We start from the raw sequence: 26,000 nt of genomic DNA on the forward strand, positions 1-26,000 counted from the left end.
GCGAAGGAATGGCCGATATGTTTCCGAGTCGGGACCGTTAGTGACTGGAGGGGAACCTCCAGGTGGTGGGGTTTCCAGGTATCTGCTGCCCTTGTCCTTCTAGACGGTAGAGGTCATGGATTTAGAAGGTGCTGCTTAAGGAGCCTTGGCAAGTTGCCGCAGTGCATCTTGTAGATGGTACACACGGCTGCCACTGTTCGCCGAAGGTGGAAGAAACAAATGTTCTTGGAAAGGGGTGCCAATCAAGCGGGGCTGCTTTGCCCTGGATGGTGTCGAGCTTCTCGAGTGTTGTTGGAGCTGCACTCATCCAGGCAAGTGGAGAGTATTCCATCACACTCCTGACTTGTGCCTTGTAGATGGTGGACAGGCTCTGGGGGGAGGTGGGGGGTGCATGCTTAGATTGATCCCAGTTTGCGAGTACAAATGGTTTGCATTAATAACAACGCCCTTTTCACATCCTCGGTCTCAAATCAGTTTACAGCTAAGGAGATACTATCCGGAAATGTGTGTCCGCTGCCGTGTAATTTGTACACAGCAAGATCCCAAGGTAATCGGCTTTTTGCTGTGGGTCGATGGAGGACTCTTGGCTGCGTCAGGTGAAAACATCTTCCACAGGTGTCAGGTGTCGGGCATGGCTTAATGGGTAGCACTCTCACCTCTGAACCTTTGAAGATTTTACTCTTTTTTTGTAAATTTAGAGTATTCAATTCATTTTTTCCAATTAAGGGGCAATTTAGCGTGGCCAATCCACCTACTCTGCACATCTATGGGTTGTGGGGGCGAAGCCCACGCAAACACGGGGAGAATGTGCAAACTCCACACCGACAGTGACCCAGAGCCGGGATCGAACCTGGGGCCTCGGCGCTGTGAGGCAGCAGTGCTAACCACTGCGTCACCGTGCTGCCCTGAGGATTTTACTCTTTCACGGAATGTGGGCGTCGCTGGGCTGGGCCCAGCATTTCTTGCCCATTCCTAACTGACCTTGAACTGAGTGACTCGCTCGGCCATTTCGGAGGGACAGTTAAGGGTCAATCACTTTACTGTGTGGATCTGGAGTCACGTGTAGGCCAGACCGCGTAAGGACGGCAAATTCCCTTTCCTAAAGGGGACATCAGTGAACCAGATGGGATTTTACCACAATGGATGATCGTTGTCATGGTCGCCGTCACTGAGGCCAGGGGCGGGATTCGAACCCGTGTCCCCCAGAGAATTAGCTTGGGCCTCGGGATTACTAATCCAGTAACATTACCACTATGCCGCGGCCTCCCACTCCAGAGACATGACAGTCCCAGTGATAGCCCTCAGGGGGCGCTACACTGTCGGAGGTTCCTTCTTTTGATGAGATTTCAATGAGAAGTCCAGCGTCACGCGCGCTGGATGTAAAACATCCCACAAGCATGAGTTCAAAGAGAAGTAGCGGCACGGTGGCACAGTGGGTTAGCACCGCTGCCTCACGGCGCCAGGGACCCGGGTTTAATTTTGGCCTCGGGTGACTGTGCGGAGTCTCCACGTTCTCCCCGTGTCTGCGTGGGTTTCCTCCGGGTGCTCCGGTTTCCACCCACAGTCCAAAGATGTGCACGTTAGGTGGACTGGCCTTGATAAATTGCCCTTAGTGTCCAAAGATGTGCGGGTTAGGTGGACTGGCCTTGATAAATTGCCCCTTCGTGTCCAAAGATGTGTGGGTTAGGAGGGGTTACGGGGATAAGGGCGGGGGAGTGGACCGCGGTACGGCGTTCTTTCAGAGGGTCGGTGCAGACTCGATGGGCCGAATGGCCTGCTTCTGCACTGTAAACTCTATGCTTCTATGCGTTCTTCCTGGCGTCCTTTGCCAATGTTACTCCATCAATCAACAAAAACAGATTATCTGATCATTATCAGTTTGCTTCTCATGTGCAAATTGGCTGCGGTGTTTGTTACATCGCAACAAGTATATTTATCCTTCAACCAGCACCTCAAGCGATGATCTGGTAATTTATTTATTTTTGTTTGGGTGCAGAAGGAGGCCATTTGCCCCATCGGGTCTGCACTCGGTCTCCAGTTGGCTGAGGTCTTTCCGAAGCTCCGACAGAGGTCAAATCCCAAACGGAAGTACCCGGCTGTAAAATCCCGTGCTCAAGAGCGAGGAGAAAAAAAGATGCAAGTTCTGTCTTTCTTTAACCGATGGTTTCCCCGACCGGGGCTTAACGTTCGGTCCGGTTGAATCATAGAACTTACAGTGCAGGCGGAGGCCATTCAGCCCATCGAGTCTACACCGGCCCCTGAAGGAACGGCCCCACCTAAGCCCATATCTCCACCCTATCTCCGTATCCCCACCTCACTTTTGGACACTGCAGGGCACTTTAGCGTGACCAATCCACCTAACCTGTATATCTTTGGTCTCTGACAACGCAGCACTCTCTCTCGCGACGATGACCTGGAGATCTCCCTTGTCTAATTGTGAGATTCTGAGGTGCTCCAGCAATGACCAGGCAGGTCCCTAAGTACTTCCCTAAGAACCAAGAGTTCAGGGCGGACGAGAAAACATAAATCAATAGGAGAGAGAACATAGAACATTACAGCGCAGTACAGGCCCGTCAGCCCTCGATGTTGCGCCGACCTGTGAAACCCATCTACACTATTCCCTTATCGTCCACATGTCTATCCAGGGACAGGTTTTACCACCCTTTTCATCTCTTTCACTTGTAAAAAAAAACTGTCACCAAATCACAGAGCAACGGGCGTCTTGCATTTATGTAGCACCTATCACAACCCTCATGAAGTCCAGGGTGCAATACAGTTAATGAAGAACTTGGGAAGTGCAGTTGCTGTTGTGATGTACAACACAGCTTGAGGCCATTCAGCACTTTCTATCAGCGACCCCTCTTTGATGGAGCAACTTAACTTCAGTAGCTCACAGTTATAGAGGTTTACAGCATTGAAACAGGCCCTTCGGCCCAACTTGTCCATGCCGCCCAGCTTTTACCATTAAGCTAGTCCCAATTACCCACATTTGGCCCATATCACTCGATAACTATACAATCCAGACACTCACCACTCTGTGTGAAAAAACTGCCCCTCTGGACCCTTTTGTATCTCTCCGCTCTCACCTTAAACCGCTGCCCTCTAGTTCTAGACTCCTCTACCTTTGGGAAAAGGTGTTGACTATCTACCTTATCGATGCTCCTCATTATTTTATAGACCTCTATAAGATCATCCCTAAGCCTCCTGTGCTCCAGGGAATAAAGATCCCAGTCTATCCTTCCTCTCCTTATAACTCAAACCATCAAGTCCAGGTAACATCCTCGTAAGTTTTTTCTGTGCTCTCTCTTTTTTAAAATAAATTTTGAGTACCCAATTCATTTTTTTTTTCCAATTAAGGGGCAATTTAGCGTGGCCAATCCACCTAGCCTGCACATCTTTGGGTTGTGGGGGCGAAACCCACGCAGACACGGGGAGAACGTGCAAACTCCACACGGACAGTGACCCAGAGCCGGGATCGAACCTAGGACCTCGGCGCCATGAGGCAGCAGTGCTAACCACTGTGCCACCGTGCTGCCCTTCTGCACTCTTTCTAGTTTAATAATATCCTTTCTATAATAGGGTGACCAGAACTGAACACAATATTCCAAGTGTGGCCTTACTAATGTCTTGGGACAACTCAACAAGACGTCCCAATGTTTTGACCAATGAAACCTAGCATGCCAAATGCCTTCTTACCCCTTCTCCTACCCCAAAGTCTCACAACTTTTACTCCTTTATGTATTTATCCAATCATTATCCCAACAGGCAAGGCATTACAGGACAAAGCAACTCATTGTGTAAAATAAATTCTCATCATCTCCCCTTTGGATCTTTGGCCAATTATCTTAAATTTGGGGTCTCGGGATCTCTGGCTACCAGCCCTCCAGCTGATAGAAAAAGTTCCTCCCTAATTACTCGAACAAAACTGCTCTTGATTTTGAACACCGCGATTAAATCTGTCTCTAACCTTCTCTTCTCTTGAGGAGGACAATCCCCGTTTCTCCAGGTAACTGAAGCGCCTTATTTAAGGGGAAACGGTGGCGGAGTGGTATTGACACTGAGCCAGTAACCCAGAGGCCCCAGGCTAATGAACCAGGGGCCGGGGTTCAAATCCCACCACGGCGGCTGGTGAAATTTAAATGAAATTGGTCAAATCTGGAACCAAAGCTGGTCTCAGTAACGGCGCCCGTGACAGTTATCATGGATTGTCGTAAAAGCCCACCCTTAGGGGAGGAAATCTGCCAGCCCCCTTTCCAGTGCTTTTTTATGGGTCAGATTGGGAGACCAGAAATGTGCAGTCACCAAGATTGAATGATATGGGGCACAGTCCATGAAAGGATGGTGAAAGGAATGGGACTTGAGGAAAACATTGTCTTACCTGTAGGATGTGTCCACCTAAGTGCTGTTCAAATAGCTCAATGGCCAAGGAAGCGGGGCTTCCCCTCTGCTGGGTTCCTATTGCTGAATACAGAATGAGAGAGTGTCAGTACAGAGATAATGGACTGGGACCAAAATCCTTACAAAGCCCATTTGAACAATTCTAGACCAATTTGCTGTACATTTTACTTGACAACCCGAAACAATTGATAATGAGGGTCTTGGCCCCCAGATGTATGAAACGGTTTAGTCTATTTTTGACTTCCCCATGCTTCATCTCAAATTATTGGCTCAATAAAGGACAATTTTGACATCCAGGCCAGAAGATTTAAGGCTTAACCCAGGCATCATCCAGGGCCACCACAAGGGGGTGCTCCTTTGTCGAAGGGGCTGCCCTCGCGGTGAGGTGTCAAAAGAAGGCTTGTTTGATTGGCCGATAAGTTGGGAGCAGCCGGGGTGCCAATTCTGGTTGGGCACATTCCAGGAGGGGTCGTCACATGAGCTCCGAGGGCCCCGCCTCCACGCTCCCACCGTTGGCGACTTGACACGTCCATTCCCACGGGCGACCCACCTTCCCCCGACTAATTGAAAAGCAAACCAACTCTTTGTTAGCCAATGAGATGGTACACAGCTCTCAGTCAAACAGCCCTTGCCCATCCCTGACATTTTTATAACCAATATTCAATGACAATGTGGGGGGGGGGGGGGAAATTCACAACTTCTTTGAAAGATTGGTCGCAGCCGCGTCCTGGAGATTAATGCGCAATTTGTGGGGATTACGAAGTATTCCCGGAGAGTTGGCAACCCTACGTCGGAAGTAAACAGTTGGTTGTTTTCCTGGAAGAATGAGATCAAACAGGGCGGCCGACATCTCTGTCTGAAAATAACTTGGGACCAACTTGCTTGAAAAACGACATTCTCTAATTATTTCGTTTTTTGAGACCAGGAACGCAGTACAGCTTCTCAGGCAGAGAGGTTAGTCGCTACCTAGAATGCAGGCAGGGTGACCGCTTTGCACTCCGTCCGCACTCATGACCCCCGACCTTCCGGCCGCTGGCCATTTCAATCACCATCGCCCTCTCTTCCTCACATTTCCTTCTTCGGCCTGTTACAATGTTCCAGTGAAGCCCAACGCAAACTGGGCGGATGGCATCCTATCTTCCGATGAGGCCATTTAGACACCTGGACTTAACGCTGAGATCAACAACTTCAGACCACAAACTCTTGTCCTCCTTTTTGACATTTGTTCCCCCCCCCCTCCCATCCTCCCCAAGGGCCAGTCTGTAACTTTTCTTACATTTTGCCTTCAGAGCACTCTGACCCTTGTTCTGCTTCTAACACATTCTGCTATCTGACCCGTATGCCGCTATCGACACCTGCCTTAGTCTTTAACACTACCATTAACGCTCCCTTTGTCTCGTGCCCGTGACATCTTTGCCAAGTCTCTCCTGAGCCCCCATCTATCTCTGACCTTCTACTTCCCGCCACCTGCTCCACCCCCTTCCTTCAACAATATAAAACCCACCACATTTCTACCTCTCTTCAGCTCTTAGGAAGAGGCACACGGACTCGAAACGTTAACTCCATTTCTCTCTCCACAGCTGCGGACGGACCTGCTGAGACTTTCCAGCTTTTTCCTCTTCTCTCAGGCAGGCATTTTGTTTTGCGTCGGAGGGTGACGGGAAAGGTCTTTTGAGGCAGAGTCCAGGTCGCATCCCCGTCGCCGTGGTGAGCAGTGCGGGAAAGAACGAAGACTACATGACTAAAGGAAGGGCTAGATTTTCGGGATCGACCCAGGAAGGGAGGTGGATGGGACCTGGAAGTACCATCGCCTTCTGCGTTTTCCGGATCCTGCTACTGGGGTCAGCCATTTTGGCCAAGGGATATTCGAGGCCTGTTTGATTAGGCTCATTATGAGCCTTGCTGACTGCAGTTAAATGAGGCCAACTGGGATCTTCCGGCTTCCCAAAGCAACGGGGGGGGGGGGGGCAATTGAACTCCCCGAAGGCGGGCATCAGGGTGCTGGGCCGGTGCTCCGGCAGGTCGTCAAGACCACCCTGCAGCCTAAGGCCACCTGAAGAGGAATTTCCTCACCCCCGACTCCGGTCAGAGTCATGGCCTGGCTGCTGAATCAGCCTTTTATTTGACGTTTTAAAGAATATTGAAGCACCCTCTCGGTTACTTACCCTCCACCGCATGCGGCCTGCTGCTCCTCTCAGGCTGAAGGGCCTGACAACTTCAGGGGTCTGCCTGGCACCCAAAGCTGGACTGGAAACCTGTTGCCATGCCGATGAAGGGGGAGCGGAAGCCCCCAAGAGGGTCTGTTTTCCCCTTTGGGAGGGGGGGGGGGGTTGGGGGAGGATGTTTTGAGACCCGGTAAACAGCCCCAGGGACGAAACCCCAGCCAGGAATGTCACCATCCACTCCATCGCCGAGTCACAAAAGGCCCTTGCGCAGGTAGAGCAGGTAATCAGGGAGGCTAACATAATGTTATCATTTATTGTGAGGGGAATTGATTCCAAAAATAGGGAAGTTATGCTTCAGTTGTACCGGGCACTGGTGTGACCATGTCTGGAGCACCGTGTACCGCACTGGTCTCCTTATGTAAGGAAGGACGTAAATGTGTCGGAAACATTTCAGAGAAGGTTGGCCAGACTCATACCTGGATTGGGCGGGTTGTCTTATGAGGGAAGGTTGGAGAGGCTGGGTTTGTGTCCGCTGGAGTTTAGAAGATTAAGAGACAACTTGATCGTAATCTTTAAGATCCCGAGGGGTAACGACAGGATGGATGTAGGGGGGTTGTTTTCTCTTGTGGGAGAATCAGGAACTAGGGGGTCACTACTTAAAAATAAGGGGTCGCTCATTTAGGGTGGAGATGAGGAGCAATATTTTCTCTCAGAGGGGGGCGAATCTCTGGAACTCTCTTCCTCAAGAGGCGGTGGAAGCAGAATAGAACATAGAACTGTACAGCACAGATCAGGCCCTTCGGCCCTCGATGTTGTGCCGGGCATTGTCCGAAACCAAGATCAAGCTATCCCACTCCCTGTCATTCTGATGTGCTCCATGTGCCTATCCAATAACCGCTTGAAAGTTCCTAAAGTGTCCGACTCCACTCTCACAGCAGGCAGTCCATTCCACACCCTAACCACTCTCTGAGTAAAGAACCTACCTCGGACATCCCTCCTATATCTCCCACCCTGAATCTTATAGTTATGGCCCCTTGTAACAGCTACATACACCCGAGGAAACAGTCTCTGAACGTCCCCTCTATCTATCCCCCTCATCATCTTATAAACCTCTATTAAGTCGCCTCTCATCCTCCTCCGCTCCAAAGAGAAAAGCCCTAAAATCTTTGCATATGTTTCATTTTAAGATAGAGCTGGATAGATTCTTGATTAACAAAGAGGGGGGGGGGGATGAATGGTTATCGGGGGGTGGGCATGAGACCCACGCAGACACACGGGGAGAATGTGCAAACTCCACACGGACAGTGACCCAGGGCCAGGATCGAACCTGGGTCCTCCTCTTTAACATTACAAAAGGAATTTGTAAGTTAGAGATGGAGACGATGATTCCACTAATGAGAGATTCTAAAACTAAGGGTCATAAATGTAAGATAATCGTGGATTCTCCTGTGGCTGGGAGTCCTGCAAATGTTCACTCTATAGGCAGCACGGCGGCGCAGTGGTTAGCTCTGCTGCCTCACGGCGCCAAGGTCCCAGGTTCGATCCCGGCTCTGGGTCACTGACCATGTGGAGTTTGCACATTCTCCCCGTGTCTGCGTGGGTCTCGCCCCCACAACCCAAAGATGTGCAGGGGAGGTGGATTGGCCGCGCTAAATTGCCCCTTAATTGGAAAAATGAATTGGGTACTCTAAATTTTTTTTTTTTAAATGTTCACTCTATAGGTTGGTTCCGTCTCATTTGAGACGTTAAACCAATCTTGATTTGCCGTGCAAGTTGCATTTTTAAAAGCCGTGGAACTTCTAAGTGTTTATGTTCAAAAAGACTTGAGTGTGCTCGTGCAAGGAACGCAGGATGTCACCTTACAGGAACAGCAAGGAAATAGGGAGGCCCCGGGACGCTGGCCTTTTTCAATAGGGGCTTGGAGTACAGGAATAAGGAGGTCTTGTTACAATCGCACAGGGTATTAGTGAGACCACAGGACGACACGGTGGTTAGCGCTGCCGCCTCACAGCTCAAGCGATCCGGGTTCAATTCTGACCGTGGCAATTTTGGTCTTCGTATTTAAGGAGGGATATACTTGGAGGCGAAGGATGACTAAAATTGTCCCTGGGAACGAGGGGGCTGCTCTAGGATGACAACCGTGAGGGAAGCAGTGGCGTAGTGGTATTGTCACCGGGCTAGTAATCCAGAGACCCAGCGTAATGCTCGGGGGACCCCGGTTCGAATCCCACCTCACCAGATGGTGAAATTTGAAATCAATACAAATCTGGGATTAGAATTCCAATGATGACCATGAAACCATTGTCGATTGTCGGGAAAAACCCATCTGGTTCACTAATGTCCTTCAGGGAAGGAAATCTGCCGCCCTTACCCGGTCTGGCCTACACGTGACTCCAGACCCCACACAGCGATGTGGTTGACTCTTAACTTCCCTCTGAAATGACACTCATCAAAGGGTAGAATGCACCTAATTGGCTTTACGTGGCGCCAGAAGGTTGTCCATGCCACACACACACATACACACACCTTCCCCTGCATTTCCCATTTTGAGGAAAACGCAGCATCCATGTCACAGGGACTGTGCAACTCCCAACGGTGCCCATGGCAACTGCTGGCTCACTATCCTCCAGACCCAGCTGATTCACTAACGCCCACCCCCCCCCTTTAGGGAAATAAATCTGCCGTCCTTCCCCGGCCTGGCCTACAGGTGGTCCCGATCCGCGGCTAAATGGTTGACTCTTAATCGACCCCCTGAAACGGCCTTGCAAGGCATTCGGGTTCCAGGGCAATTAGGGACGGGCAACAACTGACGGCCTTGCCAACGGCGGCCACAACACTTGAATGAACATTTTAAAAAAACTGTTATACAGGGTTCGGACTCCGAGGCAATGCCCCCCATAGTCGAATAGCTACCCGACAGGCACCGTCTGTGATGATTCACTGCAAGACTGTTGATTGTTCCCTGCCCCCCCCCCTCTCCTCCACACCCCCCCTTCCAACAAAGCCCCATGGGGCTGAAGGCTAACGTCACGCGCGAAGGAGGCATTAATAGGTAGGGCAGACAATCAGAATGGCTAATATTACACGCTGCCGCTTGCTCTGCCTCTAATGAGCGCCACAGCTCTGGAACGTGACTCCAGGCCTCTGCACAGAACGTGCTCAGAAAGCTTGAGGAGCGGGCGCCGGTTAAATATTCTCAACAACTAACTACACAAACAAACATCATGTATCCCGGTCACGCTCCAGTGATTGATTGAGTGACAGGTCTCAGTGGAAACAGCGGTGGAAAAAAAAAAATAGGCCCTGGTTTCATCACTGCGCCTAACCGAATCAACAGAACATCGAGCTGATTTCACTCCAGCTTGGTGCTGGGGATTTCTTATTTCAATCTCCCAACCGATTTGCTCAGATTATAGGCGGACAAATTCCCTCCATTTCCATTCCCCCACCTCTCCAGCTCCTCGAGCCCTGTACCTTCCTCCAGCCCTCTGAGATCTCTGCGCTCCTCCAATTCTGGCCTCTCGAGCATCCCCCCATGATTGTAATCTCGCCCCCCCCTCCCCCTCCCTACCATCAGCACCCCATCTTCCGCTGCTCTGGAATTCCCTCCCTGAACCTTTCCATCTGTAAGACAGCGGAACACAGGAGCAGGCCATTCAGCCCAACGAGCCTGCTCCCCCAGTCAATCGGGCGACACGGTAGCACAGCGGGTAGCACTGTCGCTTCACAGCGCCAGGGTCCCGGGTTCAATTCCCGGCTTGGGTGACTGTCTGTGCGGAGTCTGCACGTTCTCCCCGTGTCTGCGTGGGTTTCCTCCGGGCGCTCCGGTTTCCTCCCTCAAGTCCCGAAAGACGTGCTTGTTAGGTGAATTGGACATTCTGAATTCTCCCTCTGTGTACCCGAACAGGCGCCGGAATGTGGCGACGAGGGGATTTTCACAGTAACATCATTGCAGGGTTAATATAAGCCTACTTGTGACACTAATAAAGATTATTATTATGATATGACCGTGATGGATGTTCACTTCGACTTCTTTGTCCTCACACAATTCCCATGTCCCATTACATCCTTGGTATTCGGAAATTCCCCTTCAGGTCACTCATCAGCCTCACTATGGGGGCGATATTTAGCCCGCATTCGTCGTCAGAGAGGACGGACACCCAGGCGGATTATCCCGAGAGAATCAGGAAGCACATTTCTCTCCGGAGGGATTGTTCTTCCCGATTCTCCCGTCCTCTTCGCCGGTGATGTCATGAGATTGACGCCCACAAAGGGCGAGAACCTCACCTTAATGAATGTCAATAAATCTAAACATCATTAGACAGCCCACACATCGCTGGTGGGGGTGGGGGAGCCCCCGATACCTCTGTGGTTGGGGAGGGGGGGGGTCCACTTCAGTCCATCAGTGCTGATTGGGCCCCCGGTCCCTGTGGTGTCGGCCTTGCCAGCTCTACCAGCCCCCGCCCGAGTGGTGGCATCAACCCCAACCGCCTCATTTCTTTTTACTCCGAGAGAATCATAGAATAATACAGCGCAGAAGAGGCACTTCGGCCCATCGAATCTGCACTGACGCATGAAAAACACCTGACCTGTCCACCTAATCCCATTGGCCAGCACTTGGCCCAGAGCCTGGAATGTTCTAGATCTGGAGAGTAAATGGCCTGGGCAGGTGGGGAGCTCGTCAATAACCTGACACTTTGAAAAAATAAGGGAAGATCCCACCCTACATCTCTTCCGTCGCTGTCGCTGGGTCAAAATCCTGGAAGCCCCTCCCTAACAGCGCGGTGGTTGTACCTACACCGCAGGAACTGCAGCGGTTCAAGAAGGCAGCTCACCACCAGCTACTCAAGGGGCAATTAAGGATGGGTAACAAATGCTGGGCCCGGCCCAGCGACGCCCACATCCTGTCAATGAATTTTTTTTAAGATTAGAAATCTGCCAAATCTCTGCTTTGAACAGACGGATGTTCCTTAAAACCTACCTCAGTGACCTTGTCATTGGTCACCTCTCCGAATGCCCCCTCACATGGTTGGATGTGAAATATTGAACGATAATACAAGCACCGTGACATGTTTCACTACATTAAAGGCGCTAAACAAATGCAAGCTATTGTTGCTGCAAATCTTTCAAAATATTTTGACGTTTGAACAAAAATATCAGGACTCACTATGAGTCGTCTTCGCGGGGGGCGGGGGGTTCATAAGAATCACATGTTTGGTCTTTATATTTATATTATAAATTGCTCTGTCCATATTTGGAAACTGGGATACTGTAACCTGTCATCCTGCCAGTGGGGGTGCTACAGTGTCTGCCAATTTTCAGCATTCTTTAATGGGGTGTGGGGGTTGCTGTGCAAGGCCCGCATTTGTTGCCCATTCCTAATTGCCCTTGAATTGAGTGCAAGGGGCAGTCAAGAGTCACGTATTATGAGAGCGCCCCCATGGAGGAGGTTAGGCATAAGTGGGAGATGCAGGGAGGGGTGCTGGGGGCTGCAGTGTGGAGGGAAGCTTTAGACCATAAGACATAGGAGCAGAATTAGGCCACTCGGCCCATCGAGTCTGCTCCGCCATTCAATCATGGCTGATATTTTTCTCATCTCCATTCTCCTGCCTTCTCCCCATAACCCCTGATCCCCTTATTAATCAAGAACCTATCTATCTCTGTCTTAAAGGCACTCAGTGATTTGGCCTTCATAGCCATCTGCGGCAAAGAGTTCCACAGATTCACCACCCTCTGGCTGAAGAAATTCCTCCTCATCTCAGTTTGAAAGGATCGTCCCTTCAGTCTGAGGCTGTGCCCTCAGGTTTTAGTCTCTCCTACTAGTGGAAACATCCTCTCCACGTCCACTCTCTCCAGGCCTCGCAGTATCCTATACGTTTTAATGAGATTCCGCCCCTCATCCTTCTAAACTCCAACGAGTACAGACGCAGAGTCCTCAACCGTTCCTCATACGACAAGCTCTGCATTGTGGGAAACGTTTTTGTGAACCTCCTCTTGACCCTTTCCAAGACCAGCACATCCTTCCTTAGACACGGGGCCCAAGACTGCTCACAATACTCCAAATGGGGTCTGACCAGAGCCTTATACAGCCTCAGAAGTACATCCCTGCCCTTGTATTCTAGCCCTCTCGACATGAATGCTAACATTGCATTTGCCTTCCTATCTTCCTACCTGCACGTTAACCTTAAGAGAATCATGAACAAGGACTCCTTGTTGCTTCTGATTTCTTAAGCCTTTTTCCATTTAGAAAATGGTCTATACTTCCATTCTTCCTACCGAAGTGCATAACCTCACACTTTTCCACATTGTATTCCATCTGCCACTTCTTTACCCTCTCTCCTAGCCTGTCCAAATCCTTCTGTAGCCTCCCTGTTTCCCCAATACTACCTGTCCCTCTGCATCTGCAAACCTAGCAACAATCATTAATTTAAATTGTGAATAGTTGTTGTCCCAACACCGACACCAGTCACCGGCTGCCTTCCGGAAAAAGTCCCCTTTATCCCATCGGACCACCCTCACATCCCAGAAAGCCATAATGTGTGGTGTGAAGTAAGTAAGGTCGCCATAGTCCCAGGTGACCATAGGCCACTTTCCCCTTTGAAGGGGGAGAGCTTGGTGGTTTAACCTGGGGATCACCACACTTCCCTCAGGCGAAGGGCAAGGTTGAGAAGGAGGGGCCTTCATGAATAACCTCAGCTGTTGCGGGAATTGAATCCACGCTGCTGGCCTCGATCTGCATCACGAACCAGCCGCCCAGCCAACTGAGCTAAACCGACCTCCAGTGGGGTAACCCTGGTTTCAAGGAGGTTGGTTTTCATCAGGAATTGGAAAGGAGCTTCCCGGGGTTTGTCCTGATCATTGGCTGAAGGCCTCTACTGCCTCCCTCTGGAGTTTGATCCACTTGCGGCCAACATGGACAAACACAAGGTCAAAATGTCAGGTGAACAAATGTAACAGCAAGCTCCCGCAAACAACTGCCCAGTGCGCTTCTGAGCACCACACGCAGAGCACAGGAAGATCCCAGCCCCCTGCTGCTCCTAGCTGCGACGGTGCCGGGCCCCGCCCGCAGCCCGGTCGCACGGCACGGGCCAGGATGCCGACCGGGTTCTTCCTGTGCTCTGGGCATGGTGCCCAGCGCCATGCTGGGCGAGAGGAAAAACTCACTCAGCAAAAGGCCAGAGTTAAACTGATGAGGGCAGGTTGCACAGACTCTGCTGGGTTTAGAAGGCTATGGGGGTCACATAACTGAAGTGTACAAACTGCATTCACATCAGATCATAAGAAATAGGGGCGGAAGTCCACCATTTTGGGCCCCCCTGCTTGTTTCGCCATTCAATAAAATCATGGCCGACCTGATTGAGGCCTTAACTCCGCTTTCCTGTTGTTCTCCCGTAACCATGGATGACCTCGTTGATCCAGAATCCATCTGACTAGGCGTTGAATGTACACAATGACCCAGACTCCGGACAATCTCTCCAACGCGCTGCTGCCTTTTTAATTTTCCCTCAACTTGTTAATTTAAATGTATTGATTTGCCCAAAATAGCACTTACAGACACTGACTGAAGCTGTGGGTGTTGGGTAAGGGGGTACATGTTATAATGCGTAACTCCGTATAAAATTGTGTAAAGATTGCCTCCAGTTCTATCCTTGGTGCATGGCTTTCTGCAGTAGAACACACTGTGTAAGGGCTGAAATCAGGAAGCACTTCCCCATGCAACGGGTAGGGGAAATCAGGAACTCTCCTTCCCAAGAGGCTATAGAGCTTTCTGCGTGTGTGTGTGTGTGTGTGTGTGTAGGTCGAGATAGGACATGAGCTGAGTGACTGTTGGAACAGAACCGAGGGGCTGAATGACCTCCTCCTGTTTCTATGCGCCAGCATGAATCAACGCTTCAGGAAAACAGGCAGGCAGAAACCGATCAAGAAATCAGCCTGACTGGGACTATGGCGCCGAGGTCCCAGGTTCGATCCCGGCTCTGGGTCACTGTCCCGTGTGGAGTTTGCACATTCTCCCCGTGTCTGCGTGGGTTTAACCCCCACAACCCAAAAAGATGTGCAGGTTAGGTGGATTGGCCACGCTAAATTGCCCCTTATTTGGAAAAATGAAACAATTGGGTACTCTAAATTTATAAAGAAATAAAGAAAAAAAGAGAAATCAGCCTGAGTCTCCGTTTGATAGGAGCGAGCCTCCGAGAGTTCAGGAATCCCAGTCAGCTGTTTTTGCCAGGATCTGTCGATCCCGTCTTTCCATTCTCCCTGTAAAGCTGCAGCGGGAAATTGGAATGCTCGGCAAACGGGGGCTAGGATTTGGTGGGGGGTCATCGTACATAAATTACTGCCGGGCTGAAATTCTGCAGACGCGTCCCAACCCCCCGCCCCGAGCTCTGTAGGCGAGGGCACAAGCCCCCTTAACGGGAGGTAGGTCCCCCCCCCTCAAAGGCAGCTCGTGGGCCATTGTTCATTGTCTCGTGCACCCGGCACCGAGGAGTCCTCTGCACTGGCCTTTTCACCTTCCTCTCCAGAGAGGCTTAACCGCAAGCTCCAAGAGATCAAAGGAAAGGGAGGAGCCATTCATCCCAATTATTGATCTGATCCAGACTGGGGTGGCTGAGACCAATGTTATCAGTCTGAGACACAAGGGGGTGCAGGGGCAATATTTTTAATTAAATGAGGAGGATGACTTCACGTTTGCAGACAGCGCGAGCGAGGGCAGAAGCGAAACGATACCGGTTTGTAGAATAGCCCAGACTGAGTAGGCCTCGACAAAGACGCTGCATCTGGCAAGATGGCCTTTCGGAGGCTGACAGGCCTTCAGCCAGCAACTTCTTTTTCCACTTTTGAATTTACAGCTTTTGTTCTCCTCTCACCTCAGGCTCCTTTTTTAAAAAAAATAAAATAAAATCACCCCGTCGCCTTGGAGAGAATCTTAAAAGGGAAATTCTCATCATCGATCCCTCTTTCGTTTGGGAAAGAGATGTCCCAGAAGCCCCCGACTTAAGGTGATCCCTCGAGGTCAGGACTGCCTCCTGCTCTCTCCTCCACCCCCCCCCCCCCCCCCCACCCCCCCCCCCCCCCCACCTCCCTGAACGTTTTCAAATTCGCATCCATTTGGTAAGCAGGCTGGTAAAGCAGAATGTTGTTCAACAAGGTGAGGGACTAGGATTTGGGGGGGGGAGGTCCTTGTACATGCAAGTTATTCATAGAATTTACAGTGCAGAAGGAGGCCATTCGGCCCATTGAGTCTGCACCAGCTCTTGGCAAGAGCACCCTACCCAACCCCACACTTTCATCCACCCTATCCCCATAACCCAGTAACCCCACCCAACACTAAAGGCAATTTTGGACACTAAGGGCAATTTAGCGCGGCCAATCCACCTAACCTGCACATCTTTGGACTGTGGGAGGAAACCAGAGCACCCGGAGGAAACCCACGCACACACGGGGAGGACGTGCAAACTCCACACGGACAGTGACCCATAAAAATGTGAGAGGAGAAAATGGACAGCCACCTTCAGGGTAACCTTGGCAGAAAGAGAGAGTGAGGAAGAAAGAGAGAGCGTGAGACAGAGAAAGTGTGTGAGAGAGAGAGAGAGCCATAATATTAAGTACAGAAGTAAAGAACACGGCAAGATTAAATTACATCAGCCACAAGCATTGCTCTGGGCAGATTCAAGCAAAACGTTTTTCACAAAGCTATAAATTCAGATTCTATTCCAGGCACCAGAAGTGTAGCTGCCCTGTGGAATGTGGTCGTCAGATACCAGGGGAAATGGACAATGTCCCAGCCCACGCCCTGACGGCGCAGACCCGTTGGTTATGGTCCCACAGGAGACGGTCTCTCCACTGGTCTTTGCCCAACTGACTATCCTTCTGATGAAGAGCCATCCAGACTAAAAACATTAGCTCCGTTCTCGCTCTACAGATACTGTCAGAACTGTTGGGATTTTCCAGCATGTGTTTTTTTTGTGGCTATTCCTCAGTCCAGGCAGGGAATCACAGCTGGGCTAGTACAGACCTCATTGTAAACACACACACACATATAATATACACATGTTATACTCACACATATATTATACACACACATATATACACACATATAATATACACACACATGTAATATACACGTTATACTCACACATAATTATACACACACATATATACACACATTACACACACATATATTATACACACATATAATATACACACGCATATAATATACACACATATAGTATACATACAAAAAATATACACATACATTATATACACATATATATTATATGCACACATTATACACACACAATAACACATTTACATTATATACACACATATACACAATTATATACACACATGTATTGTACACATACTATATACACACATACATATTATACACATGTATTACACACACACACACATATCATACACACATTATACACACACATATATATCATACACACATTATACACACACACGTATATATCATATGCATGTATTATACACACATAATATACACATATTATACACATATATATTATACACATATATATTATACATGTATTATACACACACATTATACACACAGATATATTATACACACGTATATTATACACATGCATTATACACACACATATATTATACACGTATTACACATACATATATTATATATATGCACATGTGTTATATATGCATATACACACATATATACACATACACACAAACATGCAGGCACATATATACACAGGAACATATATCTACACAGGAACATACATCTACACCCACACATATATGTATACCCACACATATATGCACACACATATATGCACACACACATATATGCACACACATACAGATATATGTATACCCACACATATATGCACACACATATATGCACACACACAGATATATATATAGGTACACATATATATGCACGCACACGCACACATTTTATAAATATATATATACACACACACATATATACATATAAAAACTCATCTAAATACACACATATAAAATGATCATATCTTGGTTTTGATTAAGTCACAGTCATTGGGTGGTATTTCACAGGGAGTGTACGGGTTGTGTGGACAGAGCAGAAGTGGGCATACTGTCTGTTCTCAACCAGTTCTGCAGCAATTTTACATTAACCGGGGCATTAATTGCCCCGTGGTAAGATTTTGGCCCCCATCTGGGGAGGAAGTCTCACCTCTCGAGAGTGCCAGCCAATCAAATAGCCAGCAGCACTCTGGTCTCAGCAGTGCCACTGGGGAGAGGTGGCCAAAGCTGGGACTGCAGCCAGTTTGCAACAGGGTTTATCACTGGCACCACGTGGAAGAGGTAAGTGAGGGCGGGGAGGGAATTACTGAGGAGCAGGCTGGACAGAGAAGGGGGGGACACAGGGGAAATATGGGGTCATCAAAGCACGGGGCTGAGGGGAGGGGTGCCCTCCAAGGGAAACAGGGAGCCCTGTAAAGAAAGCACAACCCCACCCTCCCGCAACATCTCCGAGTGGTGTTACCTTCTCACCCATTGCTGGTGGCAGCACGCCACCCATGAAATGGCAGCGGGGGTGGGAAGTGGCCCTTAAGTCGCCATTGATTGGCGTAAGGGTGGGCAGGATGCCCGAGATTCATCTCCCCCCACCCCTCCACCAACTGTGCACCACTTGCATTTCATGGCACTCCTCCCCCTTCTGCAAACCCGTCCACAGGGGAGTATAAAATTCCCTCCACAGCGTAATTGGGGCACAGAAAGAGGCCAGTCGGCCCATTGAACCAATGCCGGCTCTCTGTAGAGCAATCCAGTCAGCCCCCCGTTCTCCTCCCCTACCCCACCCCGCTCCATCCCCTGCGCTCTGCAACTTTAATTCTCTCGCGCGTCCATCCAATTTCCCTTGAAACCGTTCAGCGCCTCCGCTTCTACCACCCTCGTGGGCAGCCTGCTCCAGGTCATTAGCCCTCGCTGCGTTAAACAAAATAAATAATGTTCTTCCTCACACCGCGCTGCCCCCTCCCACACACACTGTCCCCTCGGCATCTCTTGCCCAAATCAACAGAGACAAATCTGGCACCGCCTTGCTTTTTCCAAGCTGTCACTGCTCTGCGTGCAGCAAGGCGACAGGGCTGAAGGATTGCCTCGCTGCGCTATGCCGGGTATTCCTGACCATAAACTACGCTATTCCCAACCGGAACCTCCGGTTTCCAGTGTTCACAGTCCTTTAGTTCCTATTTCGACAGAGATGGAACAGCAGGAGGGACATTAAGCCGCGTTGCAATCGCCGCATGAGTTTGTGTGGAGCTTCAGCCGTTTGATTTGTTGAAACTTGTTTGTAGATTTAGACCATTAACTAGGTCAAACAGAAACCGTCTTTGCTGCAAAGTTCCCAGTTAATCGTAATGAGGAAGATTTATTCCTACTGTTTAAACCTGACGCGGACGGCACAAAAACAGCAAGCCCTTGTGAAAAGTATATATTTTCTCTGCTCGAGTGAGATATCGGGACTGAAGGCGTGTGCTTATCAGGAAAAGAATGAACAGGCTTGGGATCTTCCCATTCCAGAAGAGCTTGCTAAGGGGTGAACTGATTGTGGTGAATGAATCACGGCAACTATTCACCACTGTATTGCACTGTACTATGTTGTTGCCCTGTGGGCTCTGCCTATGGACCATTGTATCACATTACATCGCACTGTATCATGTTGGTGCCCTTGTGGGCTCCGCCCTCCTCGGGGGAAGTATATAGAGCAGCTGCCCTGTAGGCGGTACTCAGTACAGAGCAGTCGCAGGCAGGCACAGTTCTAGCTGATTAAAACCACTGTTCACTTCAACTCTCCGTCTCGTGTGAATTGATGGTCGCATCACTGATAGAGGTCTTTAAGTTTATCGGTTGCCCGCGGGAGCAGAGACGATGTTTCCACTTGCGTTAAGAGAATGGAACTAACGGCCGATAGTCACCAATAAATCCAAAATGGGAATTCAGGAGAAACCTTCTTCCTCGGAGAGAGTGGGAGAAAATGTGAAATTGGCCAATCCACCTACCCTGCTCATCTTTTTGGGTTGTGGGGGCGAGACCCACGCAGACACGGGGGAATGTGCAAACTCCACACGGACAGTGACCCGGGGACAGGATTGAACCCGGGTCCTCGGCGCCGTGAAGCAGCAGTGCTAACAGGAATTATTTTTCAGAGTGGCATCCAAGAGTCAACTTTAACTGTGGATTTGGAGTCCAATGTAGGCCAGACTGGATACGATTTCCTCCCTTAAAGGGGACATTAGGGAAAGACAATCGACGGCCGGCTTTTCAATTCCAGATTTTTATTTGTTGAATTTAAATTCCACCAGCTGCCGGGGTGGGATTCGAAGCCATGTCTCCCAGAGCGTTAAGCTGGGGGGGGTCTCTGGATTGCTCGTCCTGTGACATTACCGTCTCCCCAACAAATGCGAGAATGGAACTCGTTCTCATTCGTGTCTCAATCTCCGTTTAGCCAGGCCAGGTGCAGAATTGGGCAGCGAGGGCTGGATTTGGTCGGGTCAGGCCTATCAAAATGGCCCATTGTGCCCCGCCCCTGACGGGTCCACAACAGCAGAGTTCTGCATTTCGTTTGTTTTGTTGTGTAAGGCCTGATGAAAGACAGGTTCCTGGCCCCTCAGGGAATGAAAGGGAGGTGGGAACTGGGCAGGAAAGTGGAGTTGAAGCCAAAGGTACACACACGTTCGGAGAAATAGGCCATTCGGCCCCCGGGCCTGCTCCGCCATTTAACAAGATCGCGGCTGATCGGTTTACATTTTGAGTTCCGCATTCCCCATCTACCCCTGATAACCTCTGACACCCCTCGTCCAACAAGAAATCTAACTCCTCCCTAAAAATATTCAGTGCCCCCCGCCCCCGGTCTCCACCGAGGCACAGAGTTCCAAAGTCGCGCAACCTCCCGAGAGAGAAAAATTCTCCTCCTCGCTGCCCTAAAAGGGTGACCCCTAATTTTGAAACAGTGCCCCCTCGTTCTGGACGCCCCCACAAGGGAAAACATCCTTCCCACTTCCACCTTTTCGAGAGCGTCAGGATCTCATAGACTTCGATCAATCGCCCCTCTCACTCCGCTAAGCTCCAGTGGAAACAAGTCTGGTCCGTCCAGCGTTTCCTCAGAAGACAACTGGTTCATTCCCAGGTATCAATCTGGTAAACCCTCCTCTGAACCGCCCCCAACGCATTTACATCCTCCTTTACAAAAAGAAAGTAAAAGCTGTACACAGTCTTCGAGATGCGATCCGACCAATGGCCTGTATAACTGAGACGGGATTAACCTCCAGCGCACTGAACGGCAGAACCCTCTCATTGGGCCGTACGGTCTACTCCTGCTCCTATTGGTCATGTGTTACAACGTTGGGGGTTCGAATCCAGTGACCCAGGGCCCGGATTCGAACCCGGGTCCTCAGCGCCGTGAGACAGCAGTGCTAACCACTGCGCCACATGCTGCCCTCTTTGTTTTATTCTGACTCTATACTGACTGATGTTCACTGAATCATTATTTTACAGGATACCCTCAAACCCTCTACGGCGAGTATCTCCCCTCCGGACTCCCCAAAGCTTGTCCACCATCTACAAGGTACAAGTCAGGGGTGGAATCTTCTCCACTTGCCTGGGTGAGTGCAGCTCCAACATTCAAGAAGCTCAACACCATCCAGGACAAAGCAGCCCCGCTTGATTGGCACCCCTTCCACCACCTTCAACATCCACTCCCTCCACCACCGACTCCCAGTGGCAGCCGTGTCTACCGTCTACAAGATGCACCGCAGCAACTCACCTACCAAATCTGCAACGTCTCCCACCTAGAAGGGCAAGGGCAGCAGATACACGGGAACCCCACCACTTGCAACTTCCCGTCCAAGCCACAAGCCGTGCCGAATGGGAACCAAATCGCCGTTCCTTCAATGCCGCTGGGTCAAAATCCTGGAACTCCCTCCCTAACAGCACTGTGGGTGTACCTACACAACGCAGACTGGACCCGTTGAAGAAGGCAGCTCACCACCACCTTCTCAAGGGGCAATTGGAGATGGGGCAATAATTTGGCCTAGCTACAAATTGGTAAAAAAGCAATGGTTAACAGTGGTTAGCACTGCTGCCTCACAGCGCCAGGGACCTGGGTTCGACTCCCGGCTTGGGTCACTGTCTGTGCGGAGTCTGCACATTCTCCCCGTGTCTGCCTGGGTTTCCTCCGGGTGCTCCGGTTTCCTCCCACACTCCAAAGATGCGCAGATTAGGTGGATTGGCCGTGATAAAATACTGCCAAAAGGTGTGCAGGTTGGGTGAGGTTACGGGGCTATGGGAAGTGGGCGGGGGTGTGGGCCTAGGGAGGGTGCTCTTTCAGAGGGTGGGTGCAGTCCCGATGGGCCGAATGGCCTCCTTCTGCACTGTAGGGATTCTATGGAAAACACCTGATCAATACCATCACTTCAGCTTGTTGAGAATGGATCTTTCATTGTCTGTGACTTGCCCAAATAGAAAACACGAGCTCTCCTCCCCCATTCCCCCCTCAGTCCTTTACAATAAACACCAGCAATTCCTCAGAGTTCATTTGCTTTGAGCCCTATTGGGAGCATCCATCTGAATGCTGTTAACTTAAATTGGATTCTTGTAACTTGGGTCGAAAATGGCGCTCAGTTCAATAGGCAGAGTAGGTTCATGAGGGGCGGGGGCAAGCATGGCCTCTGCCTGTGCTGAAAACTTCATTTAACATTAACCGATTGTGAGCCCATCTTCGATTTGGGCCCCAATTGCATCTCAACCTTTCATTCCCCTACTGTGAGCGAAAATACATGTTCTTCCCCTGTTGCATTTCCAATTCGAAATCTGTTGCCGCGCCTGAGGCAAACTTTTGTCCGTTTCCATAGACAGTAATTTCCGGAACTGGTTGTCAGTCTACAGCTGAGGGCGTATTGCTCAAGCTCCTAACTACCCTTGAACTGGGTTCGAGAGGAGCGGTTAAGAGTCGACCCCATCGCAGTGGGGGCCTGGAGTCACATGTAGGCCAGACCGGGTAAGGACGGCAGATTTCCTTCCCTGAAGGGGGCATTAGTGAACCAGATGGGGTTTTCTTTTAACAACAAACACTGATGGTTGTCACGGTCACCATTACTGAGACTAGTTTCTTCCAGATGTATTAATTGAAGTTAAATTCCTCCATCTGCTGAGGTGGGGCTTGAACCCAAGCGCCCCCCCCCCCCCCCCGGGCATTAACCTGCACGTCTGGATTACCAGCCCAGTGACATTACCACCGCCCCACCCTAACCCCCAAACCATCCCTCGGCTGCAGAAATCACCTCACAGCAATCGGGATATGTTGCTGTAGTTTCACTCACGGGTTCTGTTCCGTCCATTTGCTGCAGCTCGCAGGGACTCATTCCAAGTAGACTCTGTGGACTGGTTGCTGCAGTGCCCTCTCTAGGTTTGCTGGGTTTCTGCAGACAGTGTTGACGAGGGATAGGCTGTTGGCTCCTGTCCTGGGTCCCACAGGGCCGCCAACTCTTTGGGTGGCACAGCGCTCGGTCTGGAGTTTGATCAGCCTTCCCATCTCAACTTGCCCATCCATTTCTGGCCACATTTATTCAGGCCTGCGCTTTTATTTCTTTTAGGGATCTTTAATATCCTGGATGAAACAAGAGCATGCCAACACCGGGCCTGGGGACTGTGACCACCACCACATCAGGCACGCTGGCCTGGCAGAAGCGGAGGCAGAACGTGCTATTGCTACACTTGATCTTAGCCAAAAGGCCGAGAAGCGATAGAATGTGCTATTGCTAACTTGCAGCGAAACCCCACCACAGCAATGCTAGTCAAGGTCACACGTGCCTCCTTACAGGATAGCAATAATTTATTAAAATGAGAGTCAGGCAATTCAGGAATTGATTAACATCTAACGTGTGCACAGAAACAGGTCATTCCGCCCCAGTGTGTTCCCATCTTTATGCTCCACATGAGCATCCCTTCACCCTTCTTCACTTCACTCTATATAAGAGTAACCCCTTTCTCCGTCAAATGTGTACCCATCTTCACCTTAAATGCATCTTGCCCATTTCCTCAAACACCTTCTCCCCACTCTCTGGATAAAGAGATGCGGATTTCTACACTGGAGACTTGCTATGTCTGCCTCAATAACTCATCTCCTGGCTCTCCAAAGCCTGTCCACTATGGACAAGACACAAGGAGTGCGGTGGAACAAATGTCAATGGTGCCATAGTCCCAGAGGACCGTAGGCTGCTCTCCCCTTTGAGGGGGAGGGGTGACTGGTGGTGATTTAACCCGCGGGTCACCACACCTCAGGCGAGGTGGAGAAGGCGGGGCCTTCACGGATAACCTCAGCCGGTACGGGGAATTGAACCCGCGCTGCTGGCCTCGCTCTGCATCACGAACCAGCCGTCCAGCCCACTGAGCTAGACCAGCCCCCGTACTCTCCACTTGCCTGGATGAGTGCAGCTCAACCGACAATCGAGAAGCTCGACACCATCCAGGACAAAGCAGCCCCGCTTGATTGGCACCCCCTCCACAAACATTCGCTCCCTCCACCACCGATGCACAGTGGCAGCCGTGTGTACCGTCTACAAGATGCACTGCAGCAACTCACCAAGGCTCCTTCGACAGCACCTTCCAAACCCACGACCGTCTAGAAGGACGAAGGCAGGAGATACCTGGGAACATCACCACGTGGAGGTTCCCCTCCGAGCCGCTCACCATCCCGACTTGGAAATACATCGGCCGTTCCTTCGCTGTCGCCGGGTCAAAATCCTTGAACTCCCTCCCTAACAGCACTGTGGGTACACCTACACCACACGGACTGCAGCGGTTCAAGAAGGTAGCTCACCACCACGTTCTCAGGGGGCAATTAGGGATGGGTAATGAATGTTTGGCCCAGCCAGTGATGTCCACATCCCGTGAAATAATGGAAATAAATGCTCACTCATCCGTCGCTGAGATTTCGGTGAGTGTAGACACGGCGAGAGGAACATTGTGCCCTCTCCCATGGCAAGTTTGGTGAAAGCAGGTGGGGGGGGGGATATTTAATCAGGTGAGAGGGTGTGGTGGGGTTCCTGTAACCTTTTGGTCTGCACCCCTATTCAACAATTAATGCTCCCTCAAGGGTTTCATTCCCACTCGGACCAGAGGGCAGAATCTCAGAGTGAGGGGTCGCCCATTTCAGACAGAGATGAGGAGGAATTTCTTCTCTCAGAGGGGAGTGAATCTGTGGAATTCTTTACCGCAGAGAGCTGTAGGGGCTGGGCCGCTAAGTGTGTTCCAGGCTGAGACAGATTTTTAATCAGTGAGGGAATCGAGGGTTATGGGGATAAGGCGGGAAAGTGGAGTTGAGGATTATCACATATGGGGCGAAATTCTCCGGAAACGGCGCGATGTCCGCCGACTGGCGCCCAAAACGGCACTAATCAGTCGGGCATCGCGCCGCCCCAAAGCTGCGGAATGCTCCGCATCTTTGGGGGCCGAGCCCCAACCTTAAGGGGCTAGGTCGGCGCCGGACGAATTTCCGCCCCGTCAGCTGGCGGAATAGGCCTCTGGTGCCCCGCCAGCTGGCGCGGAAACGACATCTCTGGGCGGCGCATTCCCACGCATGCACAGTGGAGGGAGTCTCTTCTGCCTCCGCCATGGTGGAGACCATGGCGAAGGCGGAAGGAAAAGAGTGCCCCCACGGCACAGGCCCGCCCGCGGATCAGTGGGCCCCGATCGCGGGCCAGGCTACCGTGGGGGAACCCCCCGGGGCCAGATCGCCCTGCGCCCCCCTCCAGGACCCCGGAGCCCGCCCGCGCCGCCTTGTCCCGCCGGTAAGGTAGGTGGTTTAATCTACGCCGGCGGGGCAGGCATTTTAGCGGCGGGACTTCGGCCCATCCGGGCCGGGGAATCGCGCGGGGGGGGGGCCCCGCCAACCGGCGCAGCGCGATTCCCGCCCCCGCCGAATATCCGGTGCCGGAGACTTCGGCAACCGGCGGGGGCGTGATTCACGCCAGCCCCCGGCGATTCTCCGACCCGGCGAGGGGTCGGAGAATCTCGCCCCAGATCAGTGAGTGATCTCATTGAATGGAGCAGACCCGATGGCCCGAATGACCTTCTTCGGCTCCTACACCTTATGGTCTTACCCCAGGCCCATTTATCTGTGGCCAGGTTCCCTCCTTGTCGGAGGACTCAGGTGAGTGTCGTACCAGCTTGACATGCAATCTCCCACTGGGCAGCAGCTCCCTGCGGGCAGGACTTCCACTGGGGTCCTTGAAGCCCGGAGGGGGGGGGTCCATCGCTGGGCAATTTAGTGTGGCCCATCCACCTACCCTGCACATCTTTGCAGACACGGGCAGTGTCCCAGGGCCGGGATCGAACCACTGCGCCGCCCGACTTGCATTTTTATAGCACCACTCGCGGCCTCGGAATGTCCAAACGCAGTTTTCTTTT

General features: G+C 50.9%; 1 protein-coding gene across 1 annotated transcript in view; it reads right to left on the bottom strand.

The window, feature by feature from the left end:
• LOC140402239 (neuronal PAS domain-containing protein 1) overlaps positions 1 to 26,000 on the bottom strand; it is a 196,218-nt gene that overhangs the window by 74,027 nt on the left and 96,191 nt on the right. The window contains exon 3 of the mRNA XM_072489868.1: positions 4,379 to 4,461. Within this exon, the coding sequence (XP_072345969.1) occupies positions 4,379 to 4,461 (83 nt within the window). The remainder of the gene's footprint in view (positions 1 to 4,378; positions 4,462 to 26,000) is intronic.

The sequence above is a fragment of the Scyliorhinus torazame genome, chromosome 25 (assembly GCF_047496885.1).
Source record: "Scyliorhinus torazame isolate Kashiwa2021f chromosome 25, sScyTor2.1, whole genome shotgun sequence".
NCBI classification, from domain to species: Eukaryota; Metazoa; Chordata; class Chondrichthyes; order Carcharhiniformes; family Scyliorhinidae; genus Scyliorhinus; species Scyliorhinus torazame.